The 27,329-nt window shown below is 47.9% G+C and overlaps 1 protein-coding gene across 2 annotated transcripts in view; it reads right to left on the bottom strand.

The window, feature by feature from the left end:
* The window catches only part of Crtc3 (CREB regulated transcription coactivator 3), a 51,960-nt gene extending 24,631 nt beyond the window's left edge, over positions 1 to 27,329 (bottom strand). Inside the window, exons 1-3 of one of the 2 annotated variants that reach the window (XM_090321607.1) lie at positions 27,107 to 27,329; positions 23,191 to 23,289; positions 4,646 to 4,765 (exon numbers count right to left, since the gene is read on the bottom strand). In XM_090321607.1, the coding sequence (XP_090177733.1) occupies positions 4,646 to 4,765; positions 23,191 to 23,289; positions 27,107 to 27,238 (351 nt within the window). In that variant the 5' untranslated portion in view covers positions 27,239 to 27,329. Of the gene's footprint in view, positions 1 to 3,797; positions 4,057 to 4,645; positions 4,766 to 23,190; positions 23,290 to 27,106 lie in introns of those variants that run through there. The other variant, XM_090321608.1, reaches the window with a different exon arrangement.

Below are 27,329 nucleotides of genomic sequence, written 5' to 3' on the forward strand. Positions count from 1 at the left end.
TTGGAAATCCTGGGTTAAAGATAGAAGGTTTCTGGCTCTCACCTGTAACCCTAGCAAACTGAGAGGCAGGGATGGAAGACCATAGTGCAAGGCCACCCAGGAGCATTAAAAAAAAGTTCAGGAAATGCCATGTTCAACAGTGGCCAGGAGCACTGAGCAAGGGGCACCGGTAGGAGGTGGGCACAGCCCGGGCTGGACTGGGCATAAAGCAGTGCCCTACTTGTGAGTGGGGTGTGTGTGAAAGCATGGCTCAAAAAAGCAGAACACTTGTTTAGCAAGGCCCTGAGATCAAGCCCCGGTACTGTTAAAAAGTTAAGTGCAGAAATCCTCTGAGCTCCACTGGGCGCCATGAAACACCAAGACAAAGCAGACAGCACAGTGCCTCAAGTTTACTAGCTAGCAAATGCTCAATTTTGTTAGGAAACTTCCTAAAGATTAGTTTACTTCTTTTCAAAAAAGCAGATCTCTTTTATAAGATGGCGTGCTCTATGATTCTTTGGGGTGTCCTCTTCTTTTTCACAAGTCTTGGAAGGTATTTCATTTACTATCCATTTATAGAAAGAGTTCAGAAACTCAGCAAGATGGTGTTTAGGACACAGTGTGTTTGCTACCCTCCAGAAGTCACAAGAGCTACTAAAGGTGCAAGAGCTACAAAAAGCTCCATAAACTTCTGCTCTCTTCTCCCCTGGCCAGGTCCGGAACCAGAAACAGCCCTGGTGGGCCTTCTCCGCCTTCCCTTTTTTTTTTTGGTGGGAGACAAGCTATGGCAGTGCTTGATCTTTGCTTGTGGCAGCAGTGCATGCCAACAACACAGCCCACTGTCCTGGCCTTCTCTGCAGTCCAGCTGCCCACTGCAGAAGGAATCCCCTGTGCCACAGCCCTGTGCCTGCGGCTGCCCACTACAGAAGGAATCCCCTGTGCCAGGGTCCTGTGCCTGTGGCTGCCCGCTGTGGGAGGAAGCCGAGCATTTGTAGAACAAAGTTCATTTTATTTGTGACCACTATAACCCTGGGCTGACCCCTTTTCTGAGCCAGTCTGCCCATCCTAAAATAATATCCAAGCCAATAAACAACCAAGTAAGAGAATTCTGAACACATTTTTGCTTGTACTGACAAAGATTTCATACTTTCAAATGGTAAAACTTTACTGAAAAGGTAGTAGACAGATGAGAAAAGCAGTTGTTTTAAGCAAATTCTTTCCTAAGCAATAGAGTGCACACCATGAAAGAAAAGGCCTCAGTCCTGTCCCTCGGGAATAAATGGACACCTTCCATGTAAAGTCATCCCGATTGGACTCCAACTTGGAGCACGGCCTCCCGAGTTCTCGGAAGAAAGTGGCCGCAACATTAGCACACACCCTAGATAATACCCTAGGCTACAGAGCTTTCTTTGCATCAGCAGCTGTCCATCCCAGGATCCCAACTGGAGGCTCAGCTGCTGTCCATCCCAGGATCCCAACTGGGGGCTTAGCAGGACACCACAGAGAGCCACTGGTGTTCAGTGAATCAGCTATTCCGGTGAACTGCTGGAACTGTGTGTTGGTTTGGTTTTTACTTCTCCTTCCTTCCCTTAGGTACTGACTCAGATCAGCTACGCTAGAGCACGGTGCCTGAGAAGCGCCCAAGGCTGTCTCCTCTCTGGGCCTCCGCACAGCCCCTTCTCTCTGCTGGACATGCCTGTCCCAGCGCTTGCTCTCATACACACAGTCAAGGCACTTTCCTTCATTGCCTTTTGCCTCTTTGCTGAGACTCTTTAAGCTCCAGACAGTGGGTGCTACCTCATCCTTCACTTGGTCCCAAGTCTGGGACAGTGCCTAGCGCACAGGAGGGACTCGGTAAACACCTGCCGAGTCACTCCACGTCTTCCCTCACTGCTCTCATTTCTTCTGCCCTCGCAGCTCGCCAGCTCCTGACGGGCTCTGCTGCACTGGGCTGTGGAAGCCTGCCTGCTGAGCTGCTTTGCACACACTCCATCAACTTGAGGACAAGGACTGAAGTACGCCAGCTGTTAAGTTTATGAAGTGGCCGTGACAGCCAGTAGATACTTCACAAAATCACTCCAGTGATTCTCCCCTTTCTCTTTTCTTCAATTCCTTCATATTCTATTTCTTTGGCTAATGAAGCCACATATGTATTTATTTAAACTATATTATAGCTTCCAAAAGTATCTGAGGTAGCCATATATATGTAATAAAATGTGTAATATATAGAAAAAGTACCAACAGGAATAAGAAGAAATAGGAGAAAATAAACTATATTCTATTGGTTTTCTGACTTGTCTGTCTGGTTTTTGAGACAGGGATCTAGCTATATGGCTCAGTCTAGCCATGGAATTTTTTTTTTGGGGGGGGGGGGAGGTAAGAGGGAGACAGGCCTGGAATCTGAATCTATGAACTTGCACATGACAGACAACCTTCTACCACTTGAGCTATACTCCCAGCTTAGAATATTTCTTTCTTTCTTTCTTTCTTTCTTTCTTTCTTTCTTTCTTTCTTTCTTTCTTTCTTTCTTTCGTTTTCAGTTGTTGGGCTTGAACTCAGGGCCTGGTGCTGTCCCTGAGCTCTTTTGATCAAAAGACTAACACTCTACCACTTTGAGCCACAGCACCACTTCTGGATTTTTGGTAGTTATAATTGGAGATAACAGTCCCATGAGGACTTTTCTCCCTGGTCTGGTTTTGAACCGTGATCCTCAGATCTCAGCCTCCTGAGTAGCTAGGATTATAGACAAGAGTCACTAGCACCCAGCAAACTTTTTACTTAAAAAAGCAAACCAAAGCCTAGCGTGCATGCACGAAGACCCGGGTTCGATTCCTCGGTACCACATACATAGAAAAAAAGCTAGAAGTGGAGCTGAGGCTCAAGTGGTAGGGGTCTAGCCTTGAGAAAAGTCCAAGGACAGTGCTTGGGCACTGAGCTCAAGCCCAGGACTGGCAAAAAAAAGGCAAAGCAAAACAAAATATTTTTTGTGTGATGTTAGGGACTGAACCTAGGGCTTTGTGCATGCTAGGCAAGTACTTGACTAGAGCTGTACTCCCAGCAAAGAAATCTCTTTTTTGCTTGTTTGTGGCATTGGGTCTTGGGAATGCAAGGTAAGAGAAGAGTCTATCATTAACATACATCCCAGCTCCTGCATTTTAAAATCAAGCAAGAAAGCCTTCCGCTTGGACATCATACCACTGAGAGGACTGCTGGGTACACACTGCTCCACGCGCATGTGCGAGGGAACTGGGCGGCCTCGACTCCCACCAGCTCTGCGCAGTGCCAGTTCCCACACGGTCCACACAGCCAGAAAGCGCTTCCCAGTCCCATTCGCTCCACAGCCTGTGATAGTGCCACCCTCTGAAAGCAGAGTGCCTCTGTGGAGGTGGTGTGTCTGGACAGGCGAGCAGCAGAATGTCTTTAGTCACTATCCTTGTCTCTACATAGATTAACATGCAAAGGAGCGGGAGGGGCCCCCAGCCCCATGTGGGGCCTCATACATGGTCCCATCCCCACTGAACAGGAGCGGGGGATGGGGACAGGAGCCCTGGCTTGGGGGGCAGCAGGACCTAGGCTGAGCCAAGGCTCTTCCAGCCATGACAGTGGAATTCTGGACAAGCTGCCTGGATGCCATTTTCTCGTGGGAAAATGGGGGTTAAAAAAAGAAAGGACTCTGAGCTCTGAGGACTCCATGACATAAACTGCTCAGCACAGTGCTGGCATGGTAAACAGGAGCGCCCTCCCCCACTTCCTGGTTTCTAGGCTTCTAAAGCCAGCTCTACCATCATTGCCAGGAATTTAGCTCTGGCAAGACTCACCCTGCCTTGCTCCTTCCTCTGGCCCTGGCCTGTGTGTGGAGAAGACAGGCCCGCCTGTCTGCGTCCTTGCAGAGCTCCAGCTCAGCTGTGTGGGCCGGAGCTGCAGCATAGCACTGTGCGGCTCTCCAGGCCCCGCGGCCCTGCTCCTGGCCCCTGATGAGAATTGGCTGAGGAAAAATGTCAGGCAGATCGCCCATCTCCTGTTCTTTACTGCTACTTAGCAAATGGAGTCTGGTGTAAGAATTACCCTACATACCAAACTTACATTTCAGTGGTCATTTATTGAGTTTGATCTCTTTAAGTAGAAAACTATGAGATTCCTTGTGTTCCAAAGCAGGTCAGCAGGTCAACTGAAATGCAAATAAACCATAAGTCTGTCTTCACTTTTGCTAGGTAGACTGAATCTCTTTAACTTAATTCTAAGTCAGGCTTAGTGCAATTTTTTTTTGACCAGTCCTGGGGCTTGAACTCAGGGCCTGGACACTGTCCCTGAGCTTCTTTTGCTCAAGGCTGGCTAGCACTCTACCAGTTGAGGCACAGCACCACTTCCAGCCTGGTCTGTGCATGTGGTCCTGGATTTCCCAGGGCTTCATGTATGCTAGGCAAGCACTGTACAACTGGCCTACCATCCCACCCTTACCTGCCAGTATTTGAAGCATATGCTAAGAACGCCTCGCAATGGCCTGGATTCCATGCCGATTCCTTCCCTTGCTTCGTTAAACTGAACCTTCTCAGCACTTTCATAGACAGCTACACTATTTCCCCCAAATCTTGCTACAGAGATGTTTCATTTACTTTTACTGCCTCACTGTAGAATCTGCACTCCCCTCAGCCAGCAAAAAGGATATCTGCCGCCCTGGCTTGTCCCCTGACCTTCGGTGAAGAGGGTGGAAGCGGTTCCGAGCTGGCCTCTCCACCAGCCCGTGGTGCCGAGTTCCTCGAACAGTATCAGCTTGATGAAATGACGGCTGTGGAGAGAAGGAAAGAAGAGTTGGCCTCTGACCCTGAAACTGCTGCTCACCTTCAAGAACTGAGCACAGAAGGAGGGGGGTTTGTGAAATACTCCTGCCTAGAAGTATGCCTGAGTGGAGGTAAAATATTGTACCATGTCTTGTTTCATAATTACAGAATAAAATTAGTCATTAGTGTGTGAATGTGAAAGCAGAAGACTGATATAAAGTTGGAACAGCTGGGTGCTTGTGGCTCATGCCCGCAATCCTAGCTACTTAGAAGGCTGAGATATAAGGACCGTGGTTCAAAGCCAGCTTGGGCAGGAAAAGTCCATGAGACCCTTATCTCCAATTAAGCTGCAGAAAACCAGAAATGGCACTGTGGCTCAAAGTGGTAAAAGTGCTAGCCTTGAGCACAAAAGCTCAGGGACAGGAAATAGATACTGAATTCAAACCCACAACTAGCCCTCCCCCGCAAAAATATATATGGCACAATTAGGAAATAGACTATGGATCCCCAAAACTTGGAAGTTCATTTGAATATAAAAGAGAGGTATTTGTTAGGTGCCAGTGGCTCACATCTATAACTCTAGCTACTCAGGAGCCTGAGATCTGAGGACCAGGGCTTGAAGCCAGCCCGGGCAGCAAAGTCTGCGAGACTCCTATCTCTATTTCACCAACTGAAAACCAGAAGTGGCACTGTGGCTCAAAGTGGTAGAGTGCCAGCTGTAAGGGAGAACATCAAGCTCTAAACTTAAGCCCAGGAGCTGGTAAAAAAAAAAAAAAAAGTAAGAAATTAAATAAGTAGGAAGTGACGCTGTGGCTCAAGTGGTAGAGCACTAGCCTTGGGCTGAAGAGCCCAGGGACAGCGCCCAGGCCCAGAGGTCAAGTCCCATGACCGGCCAAAACCAAACCACACAAAAACAGAAATTACGTAAAACAAAAGAAATTAGAAAAGTGTAAGAAAATGTGTCGGGGAAGAGCAAAATAACCTGGGATGTTTACTGATAAATAATAGCACATGGCAATTCTAAATTAAACACATTGGGTTTAAAAAAAACTTCTTACATCCTGTTTTCTATTTAGAAGAGCAGAGGGTACTTTCCCGCATGTGGTTTTTTGCTCATGGAGACACACATGCAGCGTCCAGTTCTGCTGGATTCACACGGCCACAGGTCAGCCAGGCCGGGCCAGCAGCATCCCCCGTGGCCCTCCAGCCATTCCCAGATCCTCTCAACGCGGGAACGGACTTGGTTCCCAGCAGGCTCCTCCTGTTCCACACAGCCAGCTTCTGTATGTTCCCCTTCATTTGCCATCTCTGGAGGGCAGAGGCCCAGCAAGGAGGAGAAGGTGCTGCTGGGCACTGTGATGCCCATCTGTCACCCTAAATACTCAGGAGGCTGAGATTGGAGGATCACAGTTCAAAGCCAACCTGGGCAGGAAAGGCTGTGAGACTCTTCTCTAGAAAAAGCCAGAAATGGTGCTGTAACTCAAGTCGTGGAGCACTAGCCTTGAGCAAAAGAAGCTCAGGGACAGTGCGCAGGACTTTTGTTCAAGCCAGAGAGAGAGAGAGAGAGAGAGAGAGAGAGAGAGAGAGAGAGAGAGAGAGAGAGACAGAGACAGAGAGACAGAGAGAGACAGAGACAGAGAGAGACAGAGACAGAGACAGAGAGAGAGACACAGAGAGAGACAGAGAGCGGGGTTGCTATCTGCTCACACTTGTCACCGTAGCTGCTCAGGAGGCTGAGATCTAAGGATCCCAGTTTGCTAGCCCAGGAAGAAAAGTCTACGAGACTCTATCTATACAATAACTAGCAATAAAGTAGATTCAAAGCCAAAGACAGCACTCAGGCATTGAGTTCAAGCCCCAGGACTTGTAAAAAAAAATCAGTAAAGTCAACCACCCAAAAAGAACTAAGGTCAAAAGACATGAAGAAAATATTCAGATTTCAAGACAGTACAATGGTTCAGAACATAGGAAAAATGTACAGCTTATTCAAAAGAGAAATACATATTTAAACTAAACACAGATTCATTCTCTTTTTTTGTTGGTTGTAGGACTTGAACTCTGTCTGGGCCTAGGCACTGTCCCTGAGCTCTTCAGCTCAAGGCTACCGCCCTACCCTTTGAGCCATAGTGCCACTTCCAATTTTCTGGTGGTTAACTGGAGATAAAAGTCTCTTGGACTTTAGTGCCTGGGCTGGCTTTGAACCACGATCCTCAGATCTCAGCATCCTGAGTAGCCAGGATGCCAGGCGTGAGCCACGGCGCCTGGCACAGATCCATTCTTCATATCTGGGTTAACAACGATGATGAGTCTGACAAGAACCTGGGGAGGATGTGGGTGAACAGGCACTGCAGTACAGTGCAGGAAGGATGCATGCTGGAACAACGTGGACCACTGCGTAAACATACAAAGTCAGCGCTCCGGCATGCCCATGGTAGAAATGCTTCTTGCAGATTCCTGTATGTCTAGAATCTGTGTGCATATGTTCATTGCAACAAAGTATGCACGTGTGTATATGTGTGCATTTGTAAATAGGGAATGAACTATTGAATAAATTGCGGTAAATTCATCTAGTAGATGACTGTGTCCTCATTTGAAAAAAGATGATGGTGCTTTTTATAATCTGATATAGAAAGAGCTGCATGATACATTAAATAACAACAGTAAGGTACAGGAATATGTATAATTTCCTACTCTGTTAAGTATGACAGTGGGGTGACAGATTATAAATTCTGTGTTCCAGCTCTTACCATCCCCAGAGCAATATTGACACAAGAAGTACGGCCAAAATGGCTGCCTGCAGGACATGAACTGGTGAGGACACAATGACAGAGACACTATGGATCACTCACATTTAACTTCTGCCACATACTTTTATTCCTTTCTACAAAAGATACCACTATAACTAAAATCAGAGACTGCATTGCAAAGCTACAGTAAGGCATACATAAGAACACAACAGAGAAAAATGGGAAGTGCCATCTAAATGATTCAAAAATCAAGATTCTAGTTTGGCCACAAAAAGCACAGATGAAGGTTTGGGAAATCTGCAAGTGATGAAGCCCAGGTACCCATATAGAAACTGAAACAGCATCTACGAGATCCATACATGACTCATAACAGAGTGGAAAACTCCAAACAAACCAGAGAAGACACTTGCGGCGCCCAGGAGGCTGCGGCAGACAGAAGCAAAGTGTCCTGCGCTTTGCCTCCTGGAGTTCACACCTCTGTCGCTGTAACCTGCCCTGGAGCGAGGTCAGGGTCTGCAAGTTACTCTTAACCAACAGGTGAGTCACCACGATGGAGTATCATTCCCACGACTGAGATGCAGTGGCTGCACTTGTCAGCAGAGGCATTAGCAAGACTTCTCACTGGATAGCCTTGCAGAAAGAAGTGCCGTGAAGTTGAAGTACAGGGACAAGTGGAGAGGGCCACATGTTACAGAAGTGTGGGCACCCAAGGTGCTGAGAGAACCTCAGTAAGAAACAGACTCCTGCCAGGGTGTTACTCACCTATAATCCCAGCTACCCAGGAGGTAAAAATTATGACACAAAACAAGCCAGTCGTGGTGATACATGCCCATGATCCCAGCTACCCTACGGCCCAGGATATAAGGTCACAGTTGGAGGCCAGCCCCAGATCACCAGCTGGCGGCTCACACCTGGAATCCTAGCTTCTTAGGAGGCTGAGATCTGAGGATCATGGTTCATAGCCAGCCTGGGCCCTGTCAGTCATGGGATTTAAACTCTAGGCCTGGTCGTTGTCCCTGAGCTCTTCACCTCAGGGCTACTGACCTACCCCTTGAGCCATAGCGCCACTTCCAGTTTTCTAGTGGTCGATTGGAGACCACTCATGGTCTTTAGTGCCCAGGCTGACCTTAAATCTCGATCCTCAGATCCCAGCCTCCTGAGTGGCTAGGATGACAAGCTCAGCAAGTCCCTGAGACTCTTACCTCCAATTAGCCATCAGAAAACAAGAAGTGGGGCTGTGGCTCAGTGGCAGAGCGCTAGCCTTGAGCTGGAGAGCTCAGACACAGCGCCCAGGCCCAGAGTTCAATCCCCATGACCAAAAAAAAAAGTAACTAAAGCAAAGTAATAATAATAATAATAATAAAGCTAGGATGTATTAGAGCACCTGCCATGCAAGCACAAGGTCCTGAGTAGCATCAGAAAAGAAGGGAGGGAGGAAGAGAGGGAAAGAGAGAGGAAGGGAAGAAAAACTTCTTACACATTAATAAAAGTTAAATAACTCAATAGAAAAATGAGCAAAAGATTTACACACAGAATCCACAAAACAGGAAACACAAATGCCCACAGAAACATAAAAGGATATTCAACCTGTCTTGTATGTCACATCCACACAATTTAAAGTAGTGCTAAATATGCAAGGGTCATGTGGTTTTATTTGCTGAGTCAACAAATTTCATTATTTTAAAAACACCAATTTAAAACAATGTGATTTCTTTTGAGATAGTCTTACTATAATGGAGGCTGACTTTTTTTTTTTTTTTTTGGTCATGGGACTTGAATACTGGGCCTGAGCACTGCCCCTGAACTCTTCAGCTCAAGGCTACCACCTTATCCCTTGAGCCACAGTGCCATTTCTGGTTTTCTGGTGGTTAATTGAAATAAGAAACTCATGGACGACAACAATAAAAAAAGAAGTTCTTGTTAGGTGCCACTGGCTCATGCTTGTAATCCTAGCTACTTAGGAGGCTAAGATCCAAGGACTGCAGTTCAAAGCCAGCCTGGGCAGGAAAGTCCGCTTGCTGACTCTTATTTCCAATTAACCACCAGAAAATCAGAAATGGCACTGTTGCTCAAAGTTGGTAAAAGTGCTAGCCTTGAGTGAAAAAGCTGAGGGACAGCTTCCAGAGTTCAAGCCCCACCATGGAACAACAACAACAACAAAAAGTGCTTTCAAAAAGATACTTGTTTACAATGTCTGTGCAATGTACACAGGAAAAGTTTCTACTACCTTCAACAACATGATTAACATTTTCCCTTAACTACATGGTACAGTGATAAGAGATAATTATCCTTCCTGGCAGGTTACCTCTTACCCAGGCCTAGTGCCAGACCCTTCAGCCTGTCTCACGCAGCCCTCATCACGAGGCTGTGATGTGCCTCTAGCACTGATCCATCTTACAGACGCAGAGGCTGAGGCTAGAAAAGCCAGGCAAGTCTCCTGAGCCTGGGCACACACTCACCCAGGTGTCTAACTGCCAAGTCCTGCCTACCATGGGTCTCTCTTTAACCCAGACCACAGCGCAGTGATCACAAACACACTCCCAGAAGCTTCTTTGCTAGTCCATGACTTTTCCCTGACTTTTCTGTGTATGGAAAATGGAAACAAGTCCAAAGGGTCAGAGGTAGCTTGGAAGTTGGGGTTTCAGAGATGAGGTTGTGATAGGGAGTTAAGATGGAGTTTACAGTAAGAATTCTATGTAGACCTGAATGAGGAGAGGAAGTACCTATGTGCTGGAGTCCAGCCCTTGTCAAGCTGAAAGGAGGAAAGGAGGGAAGGAAAGAGAGGAAAAAAGGAGTGAAAAAGAGAATGAGAGAGGGAGGGAAGAAGAGAGGAAGAGAGGGAGAGAGGGAGAGAGAGATTAATAATACAAATTTCTCAAACTGCAGGGACATGAGTCTGGTGAGAAGGCCAGAGCAGCTAGGACCAGCCCTAATGATGTCATAGCATTGACAAATGAAGAAACCAGGAAATAGGGTTTTTTTTTCCTACAAGAAATAGTCTGGTTGAATTTCTTCAACAGGTTTCAACTTCTGCATTCAAAGAAAATAGTTCAGTTTCAGTAACCTAATGAAAGAAAAACAACAACAGAAAAAGCAAGCTGCGGAAGTTTGGCGGGCCACTGGCTGTCACAAGCATGACCTTCAGAATGGAACAGCCCAGCCGTGAACAGCGCCCAGCCCTGCTCGACTCACAGATCCCCACAGGTGAGTGGGCCATGGCCCCGCGTGGGGGCTGAGCACCGGGGGCAAATGCAGAGCAAGGGAGTGCGCAGTGAGTGCAGCTGCAGGCAGTAGTGGAGACAGATGTGCTAACAGCAGGAAATACTAATAAGGGTGGACCTGTTAGAGGAGAGGAAGGGGAAAGAGCCTCAGAGGAGAGCAGACCTTAGCCTCACCCACCTGCTTACTAGCCAAGGCCTGCTGCCTGCCTGCTTCGCTGTCAGTTTTCTAAATGACAGCGCACTTGGACTCCGACTTGTGTTCCACGATGAAAAGGGGGTAAGAAAGTGTTAAGAGGGGACTAGGAAAGTGGCTTAGTGGTACAGTGCTTGCCTAGCACACATGAAGCCCTGGGTTCGATTCTGAGGTACCACATACACAGAAAAGGCAGGAAGTGGGGCTGTGGCTAAAGTGGTAGTGCACTAGCCTTGAGCAAAAGAAGTGCAAGTGGGATAAATCTGATCATAGTTTAAGTGTACATGGATTGAAATGCCACAATAATATAAATAGATGCTCATAAAAATATTCTTTAAAAACATGTCTGGGCCAAATTAGAGCCACCGTTACTGGCAAAAAAACAGTCCAGGCTATGGGCCGGGAGTTTGGCCTAGTGGTTAAAGTGCTTGCCTAGCATGCATGAAGACCCAGGTTCGATTCCTTGGTACCACATACATAGAAAAAAGCCAGAAGTGGTGCTGAGGCTCAAGTGGTAGAGCTCTAGCCTTGAGAAAGCCCAAGGACAGTGCTCAGGCCCTGAGCCCAAGCCCAGGACTGGCAAAAAAAAAAAAAAAAAAAAACAGTCCAGGCTAAGCCCACTCCTCTGCACAGCCTCCTCACTCCATTTCCAGTCATACCTGAACCTGTAAGCTGTCTCAAAACTTCTAAAAGGCTTTCCTTTGAATTAGCATATAATGATTGTACATTAAAACTTTTAAACGATAACTATCAATTAATTAGCTCTAAATGAACCTCATTAAACAATGTGAACAGGCACAGACTGGTAGCTGTATCTTGAGCAACCTCTGGAAGACTGGTGGTGAGAGGGAGATGCTGGGGGAGATAACAGGCCTGGCAGTGCCCTGACTAACACACAGCCTGCTGTCTGCTCCTCCCGCTGTCCTCCTGTCCTTCTCCAGGACCTTCTGGCTCCCTCCTCATCTTTTGGACCCTACTTGTCCTCCACGGGTAGCTTATTGACCTCTTCTTCCGTCCAGGCTCGGGCTTTCCCTTGAGGCCCAGAGGACAGCAAGGACTGCTCCCAGAAACCAAGGGAAGAGGCGGCTGCTCAGGATGAACTCGGGGCTAGCTAACTGACAGCCTTCTCCCGAGGCTTAGGGAGAGAATAAACAGTGAGTCACCTGTGAACCATGACCCAGGCATCTCAATGTTCAGAAAAAGACCCCTCTCCAAATTGAGAAAAAAAATGCTTTTCTAAACCCAAAACAGATTGGCTTCATGTGTCTGCATATTCAATTTGCTAAGTACAAGTCAAGTCCCAAGAAAGACAAGCAAATCAGAGGCTGGTGCTGTCCCTTGCCACCTGCGTGACTACGGGTACATCACTCACTAAGCATCAGTGAAATGGGGACAATTGTGCTCATGGAGACAGCGTGTGCAAGGCACAGTTGTAGAGCGTGGTGACTTCTTTCCTCCCTCACCCTTGCTACATGGGTGCCAGAGGTTGGGGGTCGGGGGGACGCAGCTCACCAATACAGCATCTGCTTTGCATGGCCAGGCCCTGGATCCATCCCCATCCCCAAAGAAACATGAAACCAGTTCCTGTGGGGAGACTCAAGACAACTGGCATACATCAAAGACGTTGACACTGTGGTAAGTGACTCCAGAGAAGTTTCCAGGCCAGGCAGGGAGGATGTGCTGTCTACAAGTGACAGTCAAGGTGGGGACGTGTGCTACTTGTTCTCATGGTGGAGGTCTGAACACAGAGCCCACTCCAGGCCTGTGAGGAAGCCCTTAGATGGCATTCTGACTCCTGGAACATCCCATGTTGTAACCAATAACTCCAGTTTCATGTTAAGTTTTATTTTGGCGGGGGTGGGGGTCATGGGGCTTGAACTTGGCCTGGGTGCTATCCCTGAGCTTTTCAGCTCAAGGCTACTGACCTACCCCTGAGCCTGAGCATTGTTCCTGAGCTCTTCAGCTCAAGGCTACTGCCCTACCCTTGACCCAAACCCCACTGCACATTTTTTTTTTTCTAGAGGCTAATTGGGGATAAAAGTCTCAGCCTCTTGAGTTAGCTAGGGTTACAGGTGTGAGCCACCACACCCAGCCCAGCATCCTTGACTTTCTACCACTTGAGTCATAGGCCACTTCTGGCCTTTTCTGTTTATGTGGTACTGAGGAACTGAACCCAGGGGCTTCATGCATGCTAGGCAAGCATTCTACCACAAAGTCATATTCCCAGCTCTCATTTTAAAGTTTAAAGCAGCTAGGTCCTAGTGGCTCACTCCTGAAATCCTAGCTACTGAGAAAGCTGAGATCTGAGGATTGTGGTTTGAAGCCAGCCTGGGCAGGAAAGTCCAATTCATGAGGCTCTTATCTCCAATAAACTACTCCGAAAAAGATGGAAGTGACATTGTGACAGAACATTAGCCTTGAGCCTTAGGAGCTCAGGATCAGTGTCCAGGCCCAGAATTCAAGCCAGGACTGAAAAAAAAAAAAAAGTCAGAGACAGAACTATTTTATATGCGCCACACTCCTCCCTCCCTCTCTTTTACTACCTGGCAGTCAGAGCCTGAAATCAAGGATAGAGGTAAGAGGATCGCTTCACAGTCATATGAACTTACAAGGAACCAAGACACAAGATAACCTGGAAACCCAGCTTCCCGTCCTGGTTCTAGCTCTGCCTGCTTGCTCTCTTTCTTTCCTAGAAACTGCACCGAGTCAGAGCATTAATATACAGCCTGGCTGACCCCAAGACAGGTCAATTAGGACTTCAATAGAAGTATTGGTATCTAGCCACTGAAGAATTACTAAATGTAACCATCTCAAACCCAGGCATGGTGGTGCATGCCTGTGATCCATAAGCAGGAGGCAGAGGCAAAGTAACAGTGACTGAGAGACTCACTTTGCTGAACCCTCACGTGGCTTATAGGACATTTCTTGTGTGAGACACCTGCAATAATCAAACCAGGGCCAGAAGCAGGGGGTAAAAGGTGGGGGGGTGTCACAGGAGCACTGGTATCTTGCTTAAAGGCACTGTATTTCCTATTCAGATTCAAACCAGACCTGAGGAGGGTGGACGGCTCGTGGAGGCCACATTCAACCCCCAGGCCTGTAATGCCAGACCTCGGAAGGCTTCAGAGCTGGCTGGTGCTTTGATAGGAGGTCACATGGCTTCTGAAGCTCTGAGCAGATGGATTTGGATCAATTTCCAGGCTGCCTTTGGAGTTTACCCCACAGGAGACATCTCAAGCATTAGCCATCCGCCCTATTCATGCTGCACTGCTGAGGGAGGGTGGAGCAAGTCAAAAGCAAACAGCTCATGAGGAAGACAACGTATGCCTGGTAGCTTGAAGCCTAGCCCATACATTCCAAAACTCTTTGGAAATTTTCGATTCTGTGGCCAAACTCTGAGAAGTGTTTGGGGCTTTTGGGCTCTAAGAAAACATTCTATTTCAAGAATCTGCTAAAGGCTGGGAATGTGGCTTAGTGGTAGAGTATTTGCCTAGCAAGCATGAAGCCCAGGGTTCGATTCCTCAGTACCATATACAGAGAAGAAGCTGGAAGTGGTGCTGTGGCTCAAGTGGCAGAGCACTAGCCTTGAATAAAAAGTGTCCAAGGTCATTTAGTACCCAGGTCTGGTTAAATAAATAAATTTATATTCTCATTGACTGGATTGCAATCACTAACACTGGACCTCTTAACTGTATGAATAAAAATGATGCCAAAACATCAGCAAACACCAGATGACAGTGGGGAAAAGTGCTGTGAGACAGCATGTATCTCTTCAGCCGAAGAACTCTCACAACTTTAACTTTGCCCAGAAAACTGGCAATGGTTAGGAACAGTCAACCCCTATAAGAGTAAGGTTTGAATGGCATATATATATATATGCCATAATATTTTATATTATATATATAATATAAAAAATAAGGAAAACACAAATGAAAATAAAATTTTCATGATCTCAAGTAATCCTGACAGACGGAATTGTGGTCCATACTTTATAACTGAGAAAACTGAAGCATGGAACTATGCTAAATTAATAACTGTTAAAGCTGAGACCTGAATTCAGATCTGTCTAATAATAACGTAAGTCCATGATGGTTCTTTCAACTATCCTGCTTCAGCGTGACATTTTTGTGGTGGCTTAGAGCCTCTAGGGCAAGTCATTTAGCCTTTATGACTTGGTTTTCCAACTGTACAATGAGAATCACAAAAGTATCATCACAAAAACACTCAGAATTTAGGGGTACACATAAAATATTCAGAACAGTATTAGCCTTGTCTCTTTGTCTCCTCCCCTTCCGCTTCTTCCCGAGGACCACCACAGGGTAGTCAGACTGTGTAGGCAGAGGCAGGGATCTTCTGAGGGCTCATACCTGAGGGTTCAGATGTGGACATGAGAGTGAGAGCGGAAGGGTGGGGCCTGCAGAACTGTAGGAACACAGTTGTCACTTGCTGACATAAGTGGGTAGAAAAGAGGCTTCCTGACCATGTGAACACTGCAGGACAATTAGAAACTGGGGCGGGGGGGCTCCAGAGCCCCACCTGAAAGGTGAATCAGAGGTTGACATCAGGAAACTGGTTGAAGACAGGCCTCCAGTCCTGGGAGCAGGGGGAGGGAGGGGAGGCAGATAAAAGTGAGGCATGGAGAACCCAAACAGGTTATTATGGGATTTCAGCACCAGGGGGTCAGAGAATCCAGTTATCAGAGCAGAGGCACAAGGCCAACAATGGTGATGGAGGCCAAATTACAGTGTGCAGCAGCCCAAGTCCCTCGGCCTCAGGCTGGGACCAGGACTGACAAGAGGCTTTCTAGTCAGGGCTCTCATGGCACAGGAGCCTAGGGAAGGAGCCACAACGAAAGCCAGAAGCCAGCAGGACGTGGTTCCACTCGCGCCATGTTCACACAGGTGGCGTCGGGCAGTGCTGGTTCTGATATCACAGGTGGGCTGGATGCCCTGAACACATCTCAGGATGAAAGGACCCAACATGCCAACAGGAGGCCCTCGGAGGGCAGCAGTAACATTTTATATGTATCTGAGACCTTCAGGTGGAAAAGGGCAGGTTTGCCAGGGACTGAAAAAGAAAAGCAAGAAACTTTCTGGAGACCCAACATTCTTCCTTCAGCAGAGGGAGGGAAGGGATCTCCAGGGGAACACTTCACACAGTACAGCTTAAGCAAGACACTAAGATACATGTGTAATTGATCATCATACTATATAGCCTTCGTTTTTATTTTAAAGCAAAACCTTGGTTAGCATGCCAGGCACTCATGCCTGTAATCCCAGCTGTAATCTCAGAAGGCCATGATCTGAAGAGGGTGGTTTGAAGCCAGCTAGAGCAAGAAAGTCCCTGAGACTCTTATCTGCATTTGAGCACCAAAAAATCAGAAATAGAGCTGTGGCTCAAGTGATGGAGGGCTAGCCTTAAGCACAAAATTTCAGGGACAGAGCCCTTGCTCATGCCCTGAGTTCAAACCCAGGACTAGAAAACAAAACAAAACAAAACAAGACAAGACACACACAGCATAAAACAAACAAACAAAAAAAACCCACCTTTGTGACCATTTTAGCCCACATGGTGTTTCTTTTCACATAAGTCACTTTTGTTGTTGTTGTTGCTGGTTGTGGGGCTTGAACTTTGGTCTTGGATGCTGTCCCTGAGCTCTTCAGCTTAAGGCTACCATTTGCCACTTGCCACTTCCTGCTTTCTGGTTGTTAATTGGAGATTAGATTCTCACTGACTTTAGTGCCGAGGCTGGCTTTGAACCATGAGATCTCAGCCTCGTAAGTAGTTAGGATTATAAGCACGAGCCACCAGCACCTGGCTAAGTCTCTGGGTTTATACAATAAATGAAGCTCCCAGGGGAAATTCTCATTTTTTTCTGGATTAAAGTCTATAAATTAAGGATCTATGACTCAATCTTTTTTTCCCCTTAAAAGCTGGTATCTCAGTTGGGTGCCAGTGACCCATGTCTACAATCCAAGCTACTCAAAAGGCCAGCTGGGAAGAAAAATCTGCTGAACTCAATCTCCAAAAATATAACTAGCAAAAAGCATGGCTGAAGGCATAGCTCAAGTAGTAAAGCACCAACCTAGTGAGCATGAGGCACTGAATTCAAATATCAGCACCACTAAACACTATGTGAGAGGGAGACAGTGAGGGGGAAGGAGTTTCACTAGTCTCACTATTCTAGGCTAATCTTGAGCTCTTCTCATCCTCTCAAACTGCTGGGACTATAGGTATATAGCTACACCTCTTTTTCTTTTTTCTTCTGCTTTTTCGGCAGGGGGAAGACACTTCCAGTCCTTTATGCTCCAGCACTTTTTAAGATGGGCCAGGCTGCACTAGGATCTCCTCTCTGTGTTTCCCACATCACTAAGATGAGGTCTTGAAAATGTTTTGCCCGGGCTAGCCTAGAACCTCCTATCTCGGCCTCCCATGGCTGGAATGGCAGGCCTGAGCCACGCTGACCAGGTACAACTGTCCTTGAAAGATCTGCTGGGGGTGACACTGAGCTACACGCTACCTCATGTGTGTCACCCGCGAGCCTCCACCACATGGATGGCTGGGAACACGAGGAAGGCAGAGGAACAGGGCACTATTCCAGCTGCTTAGTGCTGTTGCTCAAGGTCTAATGGACACAGATGTTCCTAATTCAGTGCGTGGGGCCGACCTTGTCTCACTCCCTTGGCAATTTCAAACAAAGGCTTCCATCCGGACTACCAGAGATTCATGAGTTGTCTACTCTCCTCCCCCATTCTTATATGACTTTTATTCAACACATATGGTTAGATTAAAAGTGGGGGAAAAGCACAATTCAAATCTGCATTAAAAATACGACAACCATATTCTTGGTTACAGTTCCTATTTTGGGACAGATGCACATTCCAAACCTATTAAGTAACCCGCTAACTTTCTGTGCTTCTCTCAATTTCCTCAGGCAAAGGAAAAGAAGTAAAAATCAAAGGCAAAGCAGCAAACAGTCAAACACAAAGATATAACAAATCACAGATACAAAGTGCATATGTTTGGGGCCGGAAGTTTGGCCTAGTGGTAGAGTGCTTGCTTAGCATGCACGAAGACCTGGGTTCAATTCCTCAGTACCACATACATAGAAAAAGCTGGAAGTGGCGCTGTGGCTCAAGTGGTAGAGCGCTAGCCTTGAGAAAGCCCAAGTATGGCGCTCAGCCCCTTAGTTCAAGCCCCAGGACTGGCAAAAAAAAAAAAGTGCATATGTTTAGAAAGTTCTACACAGAATTCAGAGACAAGGTCAGAAAATGTTATTGTCTAGAAAATGAGACACATCATAAAATACTATAGATAAGCAGTGGAAGTTATTTCATGCTAACCTGTAACAGTGGTCTTCTAAATGGAATTCAGAAACCTGAGGTCTCTGTCCTATCTCATTCTATCTAATAGCATCTTAGATTCTTATTTCAGGGCAGCAGAGAGCATGCTGGACCCAAGCACAGGGCTGGCTAAGGTTTACGACCTTGGAAACAAAATTCCCTCTCACTTTTAAGTTTTGAGCAGATGACTGCCACAAAAGCCACAAACTATGATGAATGGATGCATATAAACAGACTTTAGTTACTGGTTTGGGAAGACTTTACACTCTAGTCCCCAAGCCTTTGCTCAAGAACTCCACACTTCCCAAGAGCTCTGTTTATTCTATATACCAAAAAACAAAAGCCAACAACACAAGGCTTAGAGGGGTGAAGGAAATGGCCCGAAGTCTAGATCATAGGAGTGGTGATACCACTGCTTAGCATGGAGATACACTTCACCCAGGATGGCACCCAGAGGAAGAAAAGCTGCAGGCAAGCCCCTGCCAAAATAGCCAGGAGCCAAAAGAACCAGGTGGGAGGCACTCAGGAAACCAGAGGAACCGAGAGGAGTCTAGAGACACAGAAGTCCTCATGACCATGAGATGACATAGCAGCTACGCTGAGGTCTCTACAGGACTGGATTTAGGACTCGAGCCCAAGCCCCTCTGGGACAGCCTGAAATTCTAAGGCATTCTGGAGCAAAGGGTGGTAGCGGGTTTGCAGGCTGCTCAAGCCATCAACGCTGGCAGCAAGCTGAGTGTGGCTGTGACCTTACTCATCCCCACAGAAGGTACCCAAGGAGTATGGACTGAATTTCCTTCTTTGGGAAGAAACATAAAGTAGTGAACTCCTCTTTCTGGGGAGAGGGGCACAGCAGAGAGTCTCCAGAGAGTCATCTTGTGCACTAGTTGTTTTGTCAGTCCTAGGGCTTCAACTCTGGGCTGGCTGCTGTCCCTGAGCTCTTCAGCTCAAGGCTAGTACGCTACCTCTTTGAGCCACAGCACCACTTCTGGTTTTCTGGTGGTTAACTGGAGATAAGAGTCTCATGGACTTCTCTGCCCGGGCTGGCTTTGAACTGTGATCCTCAGATCACAGCCTCCTAAGTGTAATTATTGTCTCTTCCCCTTGTCTAGCTACACCTTCGGTGGCTGCATGTAGTCCTGGGATGGCTGTGGGGAGTGGGCTGAGAAGAGCAGAAGTCTGATTCCGTAACTGCAAACTCCTACTGGAAAGCTGCTGCTAAGCACTCTTTGTACTTCTGTGTAGCACTTCAGTTTCCAAAGACCTGCAGCAACCCTCCTAGGTAACTGTCATCCTCTTATGACAATGAGAAGAGGTTTAGAGCTATGACTCAGAGGGGAGGGAGGAATGTGGCATCCACCAATAAAACTGGCCAGAGAGCCAGATGCCACCCCCAGCTCTTTTAGCAAGGGTATGATGCTCGTAAATTCAGAAAGCTGAGACCTAGAGATTTGAGGTTCAAGGCTACGTAGGCAAAAAATTCTAACCAACCATCAAAAAGCTGGATTACAATGGCGGTTCAAATGTTACCGAGAAATCCCTTTGTACAACTAATGTATGGTAACAAAAGAGAGAAGAACCAGTGTAGGGAACGCAGCGAGGCTGCAGGTGCACAGCACAGGGTCAGCTGGCAGGGGCTGCTATCAGAATTCGCATTCTGCTTTCCATTAGTTTGAAGTTAACGGATATTCCATTTGTCAGTCTCTGTTTTTAGAACCTCATGAAAATTTGAGAGGAAATTCAATAAAGAAATCCACTGGAAGTCCAATATTTGATCTTGTCAGATGGATACACCTCTGCAATCGCAGCACAGAGGAGGCAAAGGCAGGAGGATCTCAAGTTTGAGGCCAGCCTGGGTGGCATAGTGAGACTCTGTCTTAATAAAACAAGCCTGGACTGTTATCCTGGCTCTCTTGTGCCATACAGACCCTAGCTGCATCACCCCTACCTGTGCTGGTGGTGGCCTCGGGAGAGTCACTTTGCTGGACCTGGCCAACAAGCCTTCACCGCAATGCAACAGCAAGAGCTTCCTCCTTCGGCCACAAGGTTGTTTCCTAAATGAGGGAGAAGCCTGTGAACCCTCAGCTGTAAATGAAATGATGCAATTTTGTTAAAATGTGGAAGAGAGATAAAAAGTACAACTGGTTTTTGGTGATGCAACTTGAAAGGATCAGACAGGGAAAGCTACAACCATAGCCAGAGCACCACACTCTGAGAGGAACCCTCTTCCCCTCTCCGCACACGGCTGCCCGAGAATCAGGACACACGGCCTGAAAGACAGCTGTTCCTCAGACGGAGCACACTGGTGGGAGATTTTCCCTCCTCCAAGCCAAAGAGGATGCTTGCTTCTCAGTGCCTACTTCCTCCTCACTGCTTTCACTGTACCAGCCCCAACTAACAGGCATGGAGAGACAAAGGACTCTTCCTTAGACATGAGAGGCAGGCCCTGCTGACACTGTGCTTTCCGAGAGACTTCCGGAACCAGAAATTCTGTTGTTGAAAGCCAAGTGTGCCACAACAGGCATAGGAAACAAACACCTCAGATGGCTCTCAAAAGCGATAACTTAGACGAAAGAAGTGGGAGACCACATCCTCTTTGTTCATCACAGGAGTCTCGGAAAGGCAACATGCTCGTCCACTGTGTGGAACCACAGGCAGTGGCTTCCTGAGGCTCAGTGGGGTAGAAGGACACGGAAAGCTCTGGGCTTAGGGAACTGCTCTGCATCTTGATCGGGCTGGACATGATGGCAGAGCTGTATACTTAAAAGACGTAAATCATACCCAAAAGTTACATCTCAAAAAAAGGTTACTTAGAACACTTTGCACTCCAGGATTCCCTCCTTACATGAGCTCGTGAAGATCTCTGTCTAGAAGAGCACTCCTCTGGCTGAATGAGGGATGTGGAATATGACTGTAAAAGTAACAGGCCCAGATCATAGCCTGCTAAATAAAACAAGGAGCCATAAAATTATGGAGAAAGTGAAATTAATATATATGTATATCTATATCTATATCAATTGAAAGTTTAGTGAAGACTGGAATAAAGCGCCTCCCTCCTCACAAAGTATGTATTCAATACAATGGGGAAAGAGCCTGACCCACCCACCTTATGGCAAAATCGGAAACAAGGCCAGTGTGTACAACAGCAGCGCTGCTCTGCTGTTCCCACCAGTGACACTCGATCCAAACCTGATCAGTAAGGTACACAGAAACACTCCAGCTGAGGGGCCCTTGAGCGGAGCTCCGTGGGAGAGCGAGCGCTTGCAGCACAGGTGAAGACCAGGGCTCCCTCCCAAGCACTGGGGGACTATTCTAAACAATGGCCTATAAATCTTCAGAAGTCACAAGTTGAGCAGGTACAGTGGCTTAAGCCTGTAATCTTAACTACGTGGGAGGCAGAGATCTGGGATCATGATCTGAGGCCAACCTAGGCGTGAAAGTTTGACACTTCATCTTGACCAAGGGCTGGTGTGATGGCGCATGCATTATTCTAGCTGCAGAGGAGGCAGCACACACCTGCCATGCCAGTGACATGTGGAAACACATGGAGGACCACAATCCACCACTGCCTGGGCATAACGTGAGACCCTACCTCAAAAATAACCAGTGCAAATAGGGGTTGGAGATGTGGCTCAAGTAGTAGAGCACCTGCCTAGCAAACGTGAGGCTCATGAGTTCAATCTTCAGTATAGCAAAAAAGAAAAAGTGGCAAGGTCAACATCACAAAAGTAAACAATTGTTTTGACCAGGTAAAGTAATGCACATGTGCAATCCTAGGTACTTGGTTGGCAGAGATGGAAGGGTCATGTTTTAAGGCAAATTGGGATAGTGATGTATGTCTGTGATCTGAGCCAGGAAGGAGGTTCAGGCAAGGAGGGTCGGGTCTAAGGAAACTCCTGGACTAAGCATGAGACCTTATCTGAATAACAGAGAGCTGGGCATGGCTCAGCGGCAGGCAGAACACCTGTCTAGCAAGTGCAAAGCCCCGAGTTCAAACTCCAGTACCTCCCCCCGTAGACCAAAAATATCTGGCAAATGTAAGGCCCTGAGTTAAACTCCCAGGATCAACAACACACAACCAAAAAGTAAAGTAAAATGCAGTGCAATCCATAATGCTTAAAAACAGAAGTGTCTCAGATTTGTAATATTTGAAAACGTAAACTTAATGGGATGTGAAAATCCAAAATTCAAAATTCTCTAAAATATCTTAGAGCTGGTCAAAAAAGTAACCCACTCTCTGCCACAAAGAGAGAAGGCCATGCTTTTAACCCACAGAAGTACTCAGGTCAAAAGGAAGCTCAGCCTTAACTTGTTTAATTAGGAGGACAGGCTCCTAGCTCCACACAGACTGCTCAGCAGCGTCAGGTCCCATTGTATGGAACAGGATTCCTCATTGTTCTGAGTAAAGCTCTGGAGGGAGATGGTCGGGGCACCCTACCCAATGGCCGAGGTCTGTGTGCCCTGTCTGTGAAGTGGCTGTGGTCCCCAGCCGCCAGCGAAATATGGTTGCACTCAGATTGTGATGCTCTGTCAATGCAAAATTCACACAGATTTTAAAGGCTTAGTGGCAAAACACTTCGTTGTGTGTTGATTACAGGTTGAAATGATGCTTAGTATTTACTGGATTAAGTAAATATTCAATTTCTCTAAATGACATTACAATTAATTCCACCAGTGTATTTTTCTCTAGTGTCGGTACTGGAAAATCCTATACAGTGGACATTATGTTGCTTTTCTTTGGGCGGCAGGAGTGGCCCCTGGGCTGCCTGCATGCTTGCAGGCACAACTCTCATGCTGTCTGCCTGGGCTGAGCTGCTTTCACTGCAGACTGTGAGGGACCAGTGATGGACAGGTACACTGCAGCTGGACCCTGGCGACTTCTCAGAATAAGCTCTGCCGCCCCCGCCATGCCCTCCGCTAATGGGGTACCTGAAACTCTGGTGCGTTGCTCCGCAGCTGGTTCACGTTGGGCAGGGAGCCTCCGTGGTGCTGTGTGAGGCGCAGTTGCTGGAGCTTCTGAAACTGGACCTGGAAAGAAAGCAACGTTGGAAATTCAGAGACCACAGCAGCACAGGGTTGTGTTTTTTAGAGTGAAAGTCTTTGGCCTTCATTTCTTCTCTACTGAAGTGATGAGAACCTTTAGCTTTCTGGGGCTTTGACCACTTCTACCAATGTCTCCCATGTCAGCAGCTCCAAGAAGGTCTTTTGAGAATGCGTAAGTGTGTACGCAGTCACCTTTGACAATCAAAGAGTTGGGTGTCGGTGGTTCATGCCTGTAACCCTAGCTACTTCAGACGTTGAGATCTGAGGATCGCAGTTGGAAGCCAGCCAGGACAGGAAAGTCTGTGATATTTAGCTCCAATTAAACACCAGAGAACTAACTAAAGCCCATGAGGCTCTTATCTCCAACTAACCACTAAAAATCCAAAGTGACGCTGGGGCTCACGGGTAGGTGAGGAGCTCAGGGACAGCCCTGGGCCCAGAGTTCAAGCTCAACAACAACAAATCAAATAAATACAAAACAACGACGTGTGTAATGAAATCCCATCTATTATCCCCCTATGATGAGAGAGTTCCCAAATGTGAAAGGATCTCCAAAAGCTAAGTCCAAGTTAGAGGTACCTAAAACCTTTGGGAGTCGGTATCCTCCTGCTGCACACAGTGTTAGATTTCTCAAACACACTGCACAGGGAGACAACTATGTTAATCAAAACCCAGATCTCACAGTCAGACAAGAATGAAGGAGGACAGGGCGAGTTTCTTCTACCTATGAGCTCAGTGTAGCAATCAAGTCCGGAAGCCAGGCGTGGTGGCTCCCACCTGTAATCCTAACTACTCAGGAGGCTGAAATCTGAGGATCATGGTTCAAAGCCAGCACAGCACTAAAGAATATGAGACTCATCTCTAATTAACTGCTAAAAAAACAACATGGGTTGTTCTACATAGAGAAACATCTGGAACAAGTGTCCAACCTATTGCTTCCATCTCTTCTCATCTGCATAGCAGTGTGTCTCTCACCAAAGTTACCAACAGCCTCCACACAATCTCACCAAAGCCCCATCCTGTCACGTGAGACCACTGCATAGGACCTCACCAAAGGACCCATCCAGTCACGTGAGATCACTGCACAAGACCTCAGCGAAGGACTCATCCTGTCACCTGAGACCACTGCACAAGACCTCACCAAAGGACCCATCCTGTCATGTGAGATCACTGCACAAGATCTCACCAAAGGACCCATCCTGTCACCTGAGTTCACTGCACAAGACCTCACCAAAGGACCCATCCTGTCACCTGAGTTCACTGCACAAGACCTCACCAAAGGACCCATCCTGTCACGTGAGGACACTGCACTAGATTTCACCTCCTCCTCTTCTTCTGCCTCCCTTTCCCATGCAGGCCTCTGGAGTTTATAGAGCAGTCAGCAGACCAGACACATTTTCCTCAAAGTAGGATTTTTGTAATTTCTTCATGAAAACAACCTTGGAGGTTTTCAAGTATGCTTCTGGGGATGTGGCTCAAGCAACAGAGCACCTGTCCAGAAAGTGCAAAGCCCCGAGTTCAAAGCACGGAACAGTGAAGTTCTACGATATTACTGGCAAAGTCAGGGTTGCAATTTTCATGTTTTACATATACAGTGAAGTCAAGTCAGACTAACTGTGATTGGAGCAAACAAGCAGAATTAACTACAATGATTTCCTGAGCCAGCTCAAGGGCCATATGACTTTGTAGTGACTAGCATGGTGACTATCATTTGAGCAACAACTAATTAGAATTGCTAATTAACCTACTCACTAATAGCTTTGATTGGTTCAGCAAAAAAGCATTTGCCATATTAAATAGTGTAGATATGGACTTACTACATTTGTAATTTGAACACATGCATATTTTGGTTTATGACTGAATTAGAGCAATAAGCAAAGGACTACATATACAGACTTGAGCAATATAATCAAACTAAGTGACCACTTAGGATCTGTAAAATGCTGGCTTCAATAGAACTTGAGCCAGTTATGTGGAGTATGTCTATAATCCTAGCACTGGGGAAGCTGCACCAGCACAATTTCAAGTTTACACCTGTTACCCCAGCTACATAGGAGACATAAATAGGAGGATTGACCCCTAAACCAACCTGAGCAAAAAATGAAACTCTATTTGAGAAATAAAGAAGGAAAAAGGGAATGGAGGTGTGGCTCAACAGGTAAGAGTGAATACCTAGCATGAAGCCCTGAATTCAACTCTCAGTATAACAACAATAATAGTCTGTACACTTCCCTGGTCCTCATGTGAGGAGTATTTTAAAGGGATTCATAAGTTATGTGAGAGATTGAATTCTAGTTAAAAACAAAACACACAGTGCATGTAATTGTACATAAAAATGTATGCTTCTAAAGTAGACAGCTGGGATGGAGATCAGAAATAAGATCTGCAGCTATAGGATTCTGAAAGTCATGAGTGCCTTTTCTTCTAGTGTTGGCAAACTTTTCTAATAAGACATAGGATATTTTAGCTTTTGTGGAGCACAAGGGGAGAAAAAATGTGTCCAAACAAGATGGTCATATTTCACCATTCCCTCATCCATCCATCCCTTTCCATGTCCTGAGCTCTCAGGCTCGTCTGTCAGCCTGACCAAGGACACCTATGTAGACTTTTACCTGTGATGGCAGACTGCTAACCAGAGAATATGGAAAGAAAATTCCTGAAATCCTCAGCCTTGTCTACCTGCCTGCCTGCCTATCTTTCTATCATCCTCACTCATCTATGAACAATCTATCTTCTGTATTTTTTTTTTCCCAGTCCTGGGCTTGAGCTCAGGGCCTGAGCACTGTCCTTGGACTTCCTCAAGGCTAGAGCTCTACCACTTGAGCCTCAGCACCACCTCCGGATTTTTTTCCATGTATGTGGTACCGAGGAATCGAACCCGGGTCTTCGTGCATGCTAGGCAAGCTCTCTACCACTAGGCCCCTGTCCTGTATGTTTGCATCTGTGTAGCATCGTTTCCTAGTGTGACGGGAAATACAGAAAACTTGATTAGTTTCTCCTTAACTCTTCCCTCTAAGACACCACCCTAAACATGAGTGCGGGACCTGGTGGCAGGGCGGGCAGTTCGCAGCTCCCTTTAACAGGGGCAGCTAACCTCCCAGTTCCCCTGGAGCGTTAAGAAATCACGCCTTGTGTGGCCAAGACTCCCCAGGCTGAGCAGAAGTCATTACGTAGATTTAGACTGTTCCCAGTGAGGGGACTCTGGGTGCCTAGCCAAGTCTTTACCACACGCGATGAGGACAATCGAGAGCAGAGTGTGGGGCTGCAGGTCCGCCGGGCCCCGGGCCCTGCGTCCCCCCACCCGGGGCCCCGCGTCCCCGCCACCCGGCCGTCCAGGTCAGTGCCCCCGCCCGGAGTCCTGCGTCCCCCCGCCCGGGCCCTGCAACCCCCCCACCGGACCCCGCGTCCCCCCGCCCGGCTGTCCAGGTCAGCGCCCCCGCCCGGGCCCCGCGTCCCCCCGCCCGGCCGTCCAGGTCAGCGCCCCGGCCAGGGGCCCGCGCGCCCGGCCCCGCGGCGCCCCGTCCTCCTCAGGTGCCAGGCCCGGCCGCCCCCGCCCGCCGCGCGCCGCCGGCCCAGGGCGAGCCGAGGCCCCGAGCGCGGCGGCCGGCGGGGCCCGGCGGGGCCCGGCGCGGCGGGCGGCTTCCTCCCGGCCGGGCCGCGGCCTCCCCCCCGCTCCGCTCCGCTCGCCCGCGCCGGACGACCCCGCCACCTCTCACCCCGCGGCGCCCTCTCCCCTCCCGCGACCTCCCACCCCCGCGACCTCCCGGCGCCGGCCCCCGCGCGGCCGCCCCCCGGGCCTCACCCGCGACAGGGTGAGGTCGGTCATGAGCTGCTCGAAGGCCCGCGTCTCCTCGGCCTGCCGCTGCGTGTGCAGCGCGATCTTCTCGCTGAACTTCCGCGGGTTGGCGCTGCCGGAGCCCGGCGACGCGGCCATGGCCGGCCCGGCGCGAGCAGCAACCGAGGCGGCGGGCGCGGGGCCCGCCCGTCCGACCCGGGGCGCCGAGCCGCGGCCCGAAGCCTGCCGT

Source organism: Megascapheus bottae, chromosome 30 (assembly GCF_031878675.1).
Source record: "Megascapheus bottae isolate mThoBot1 chromosome 30, mThoBot2.hap1, whole genome shotgun sequence".
NCBI lineage: Eukaryota > Metazoa > Chordata > Mammalia > Rodentia > Geomyidae > Megascapheus > Megascapheus bottae.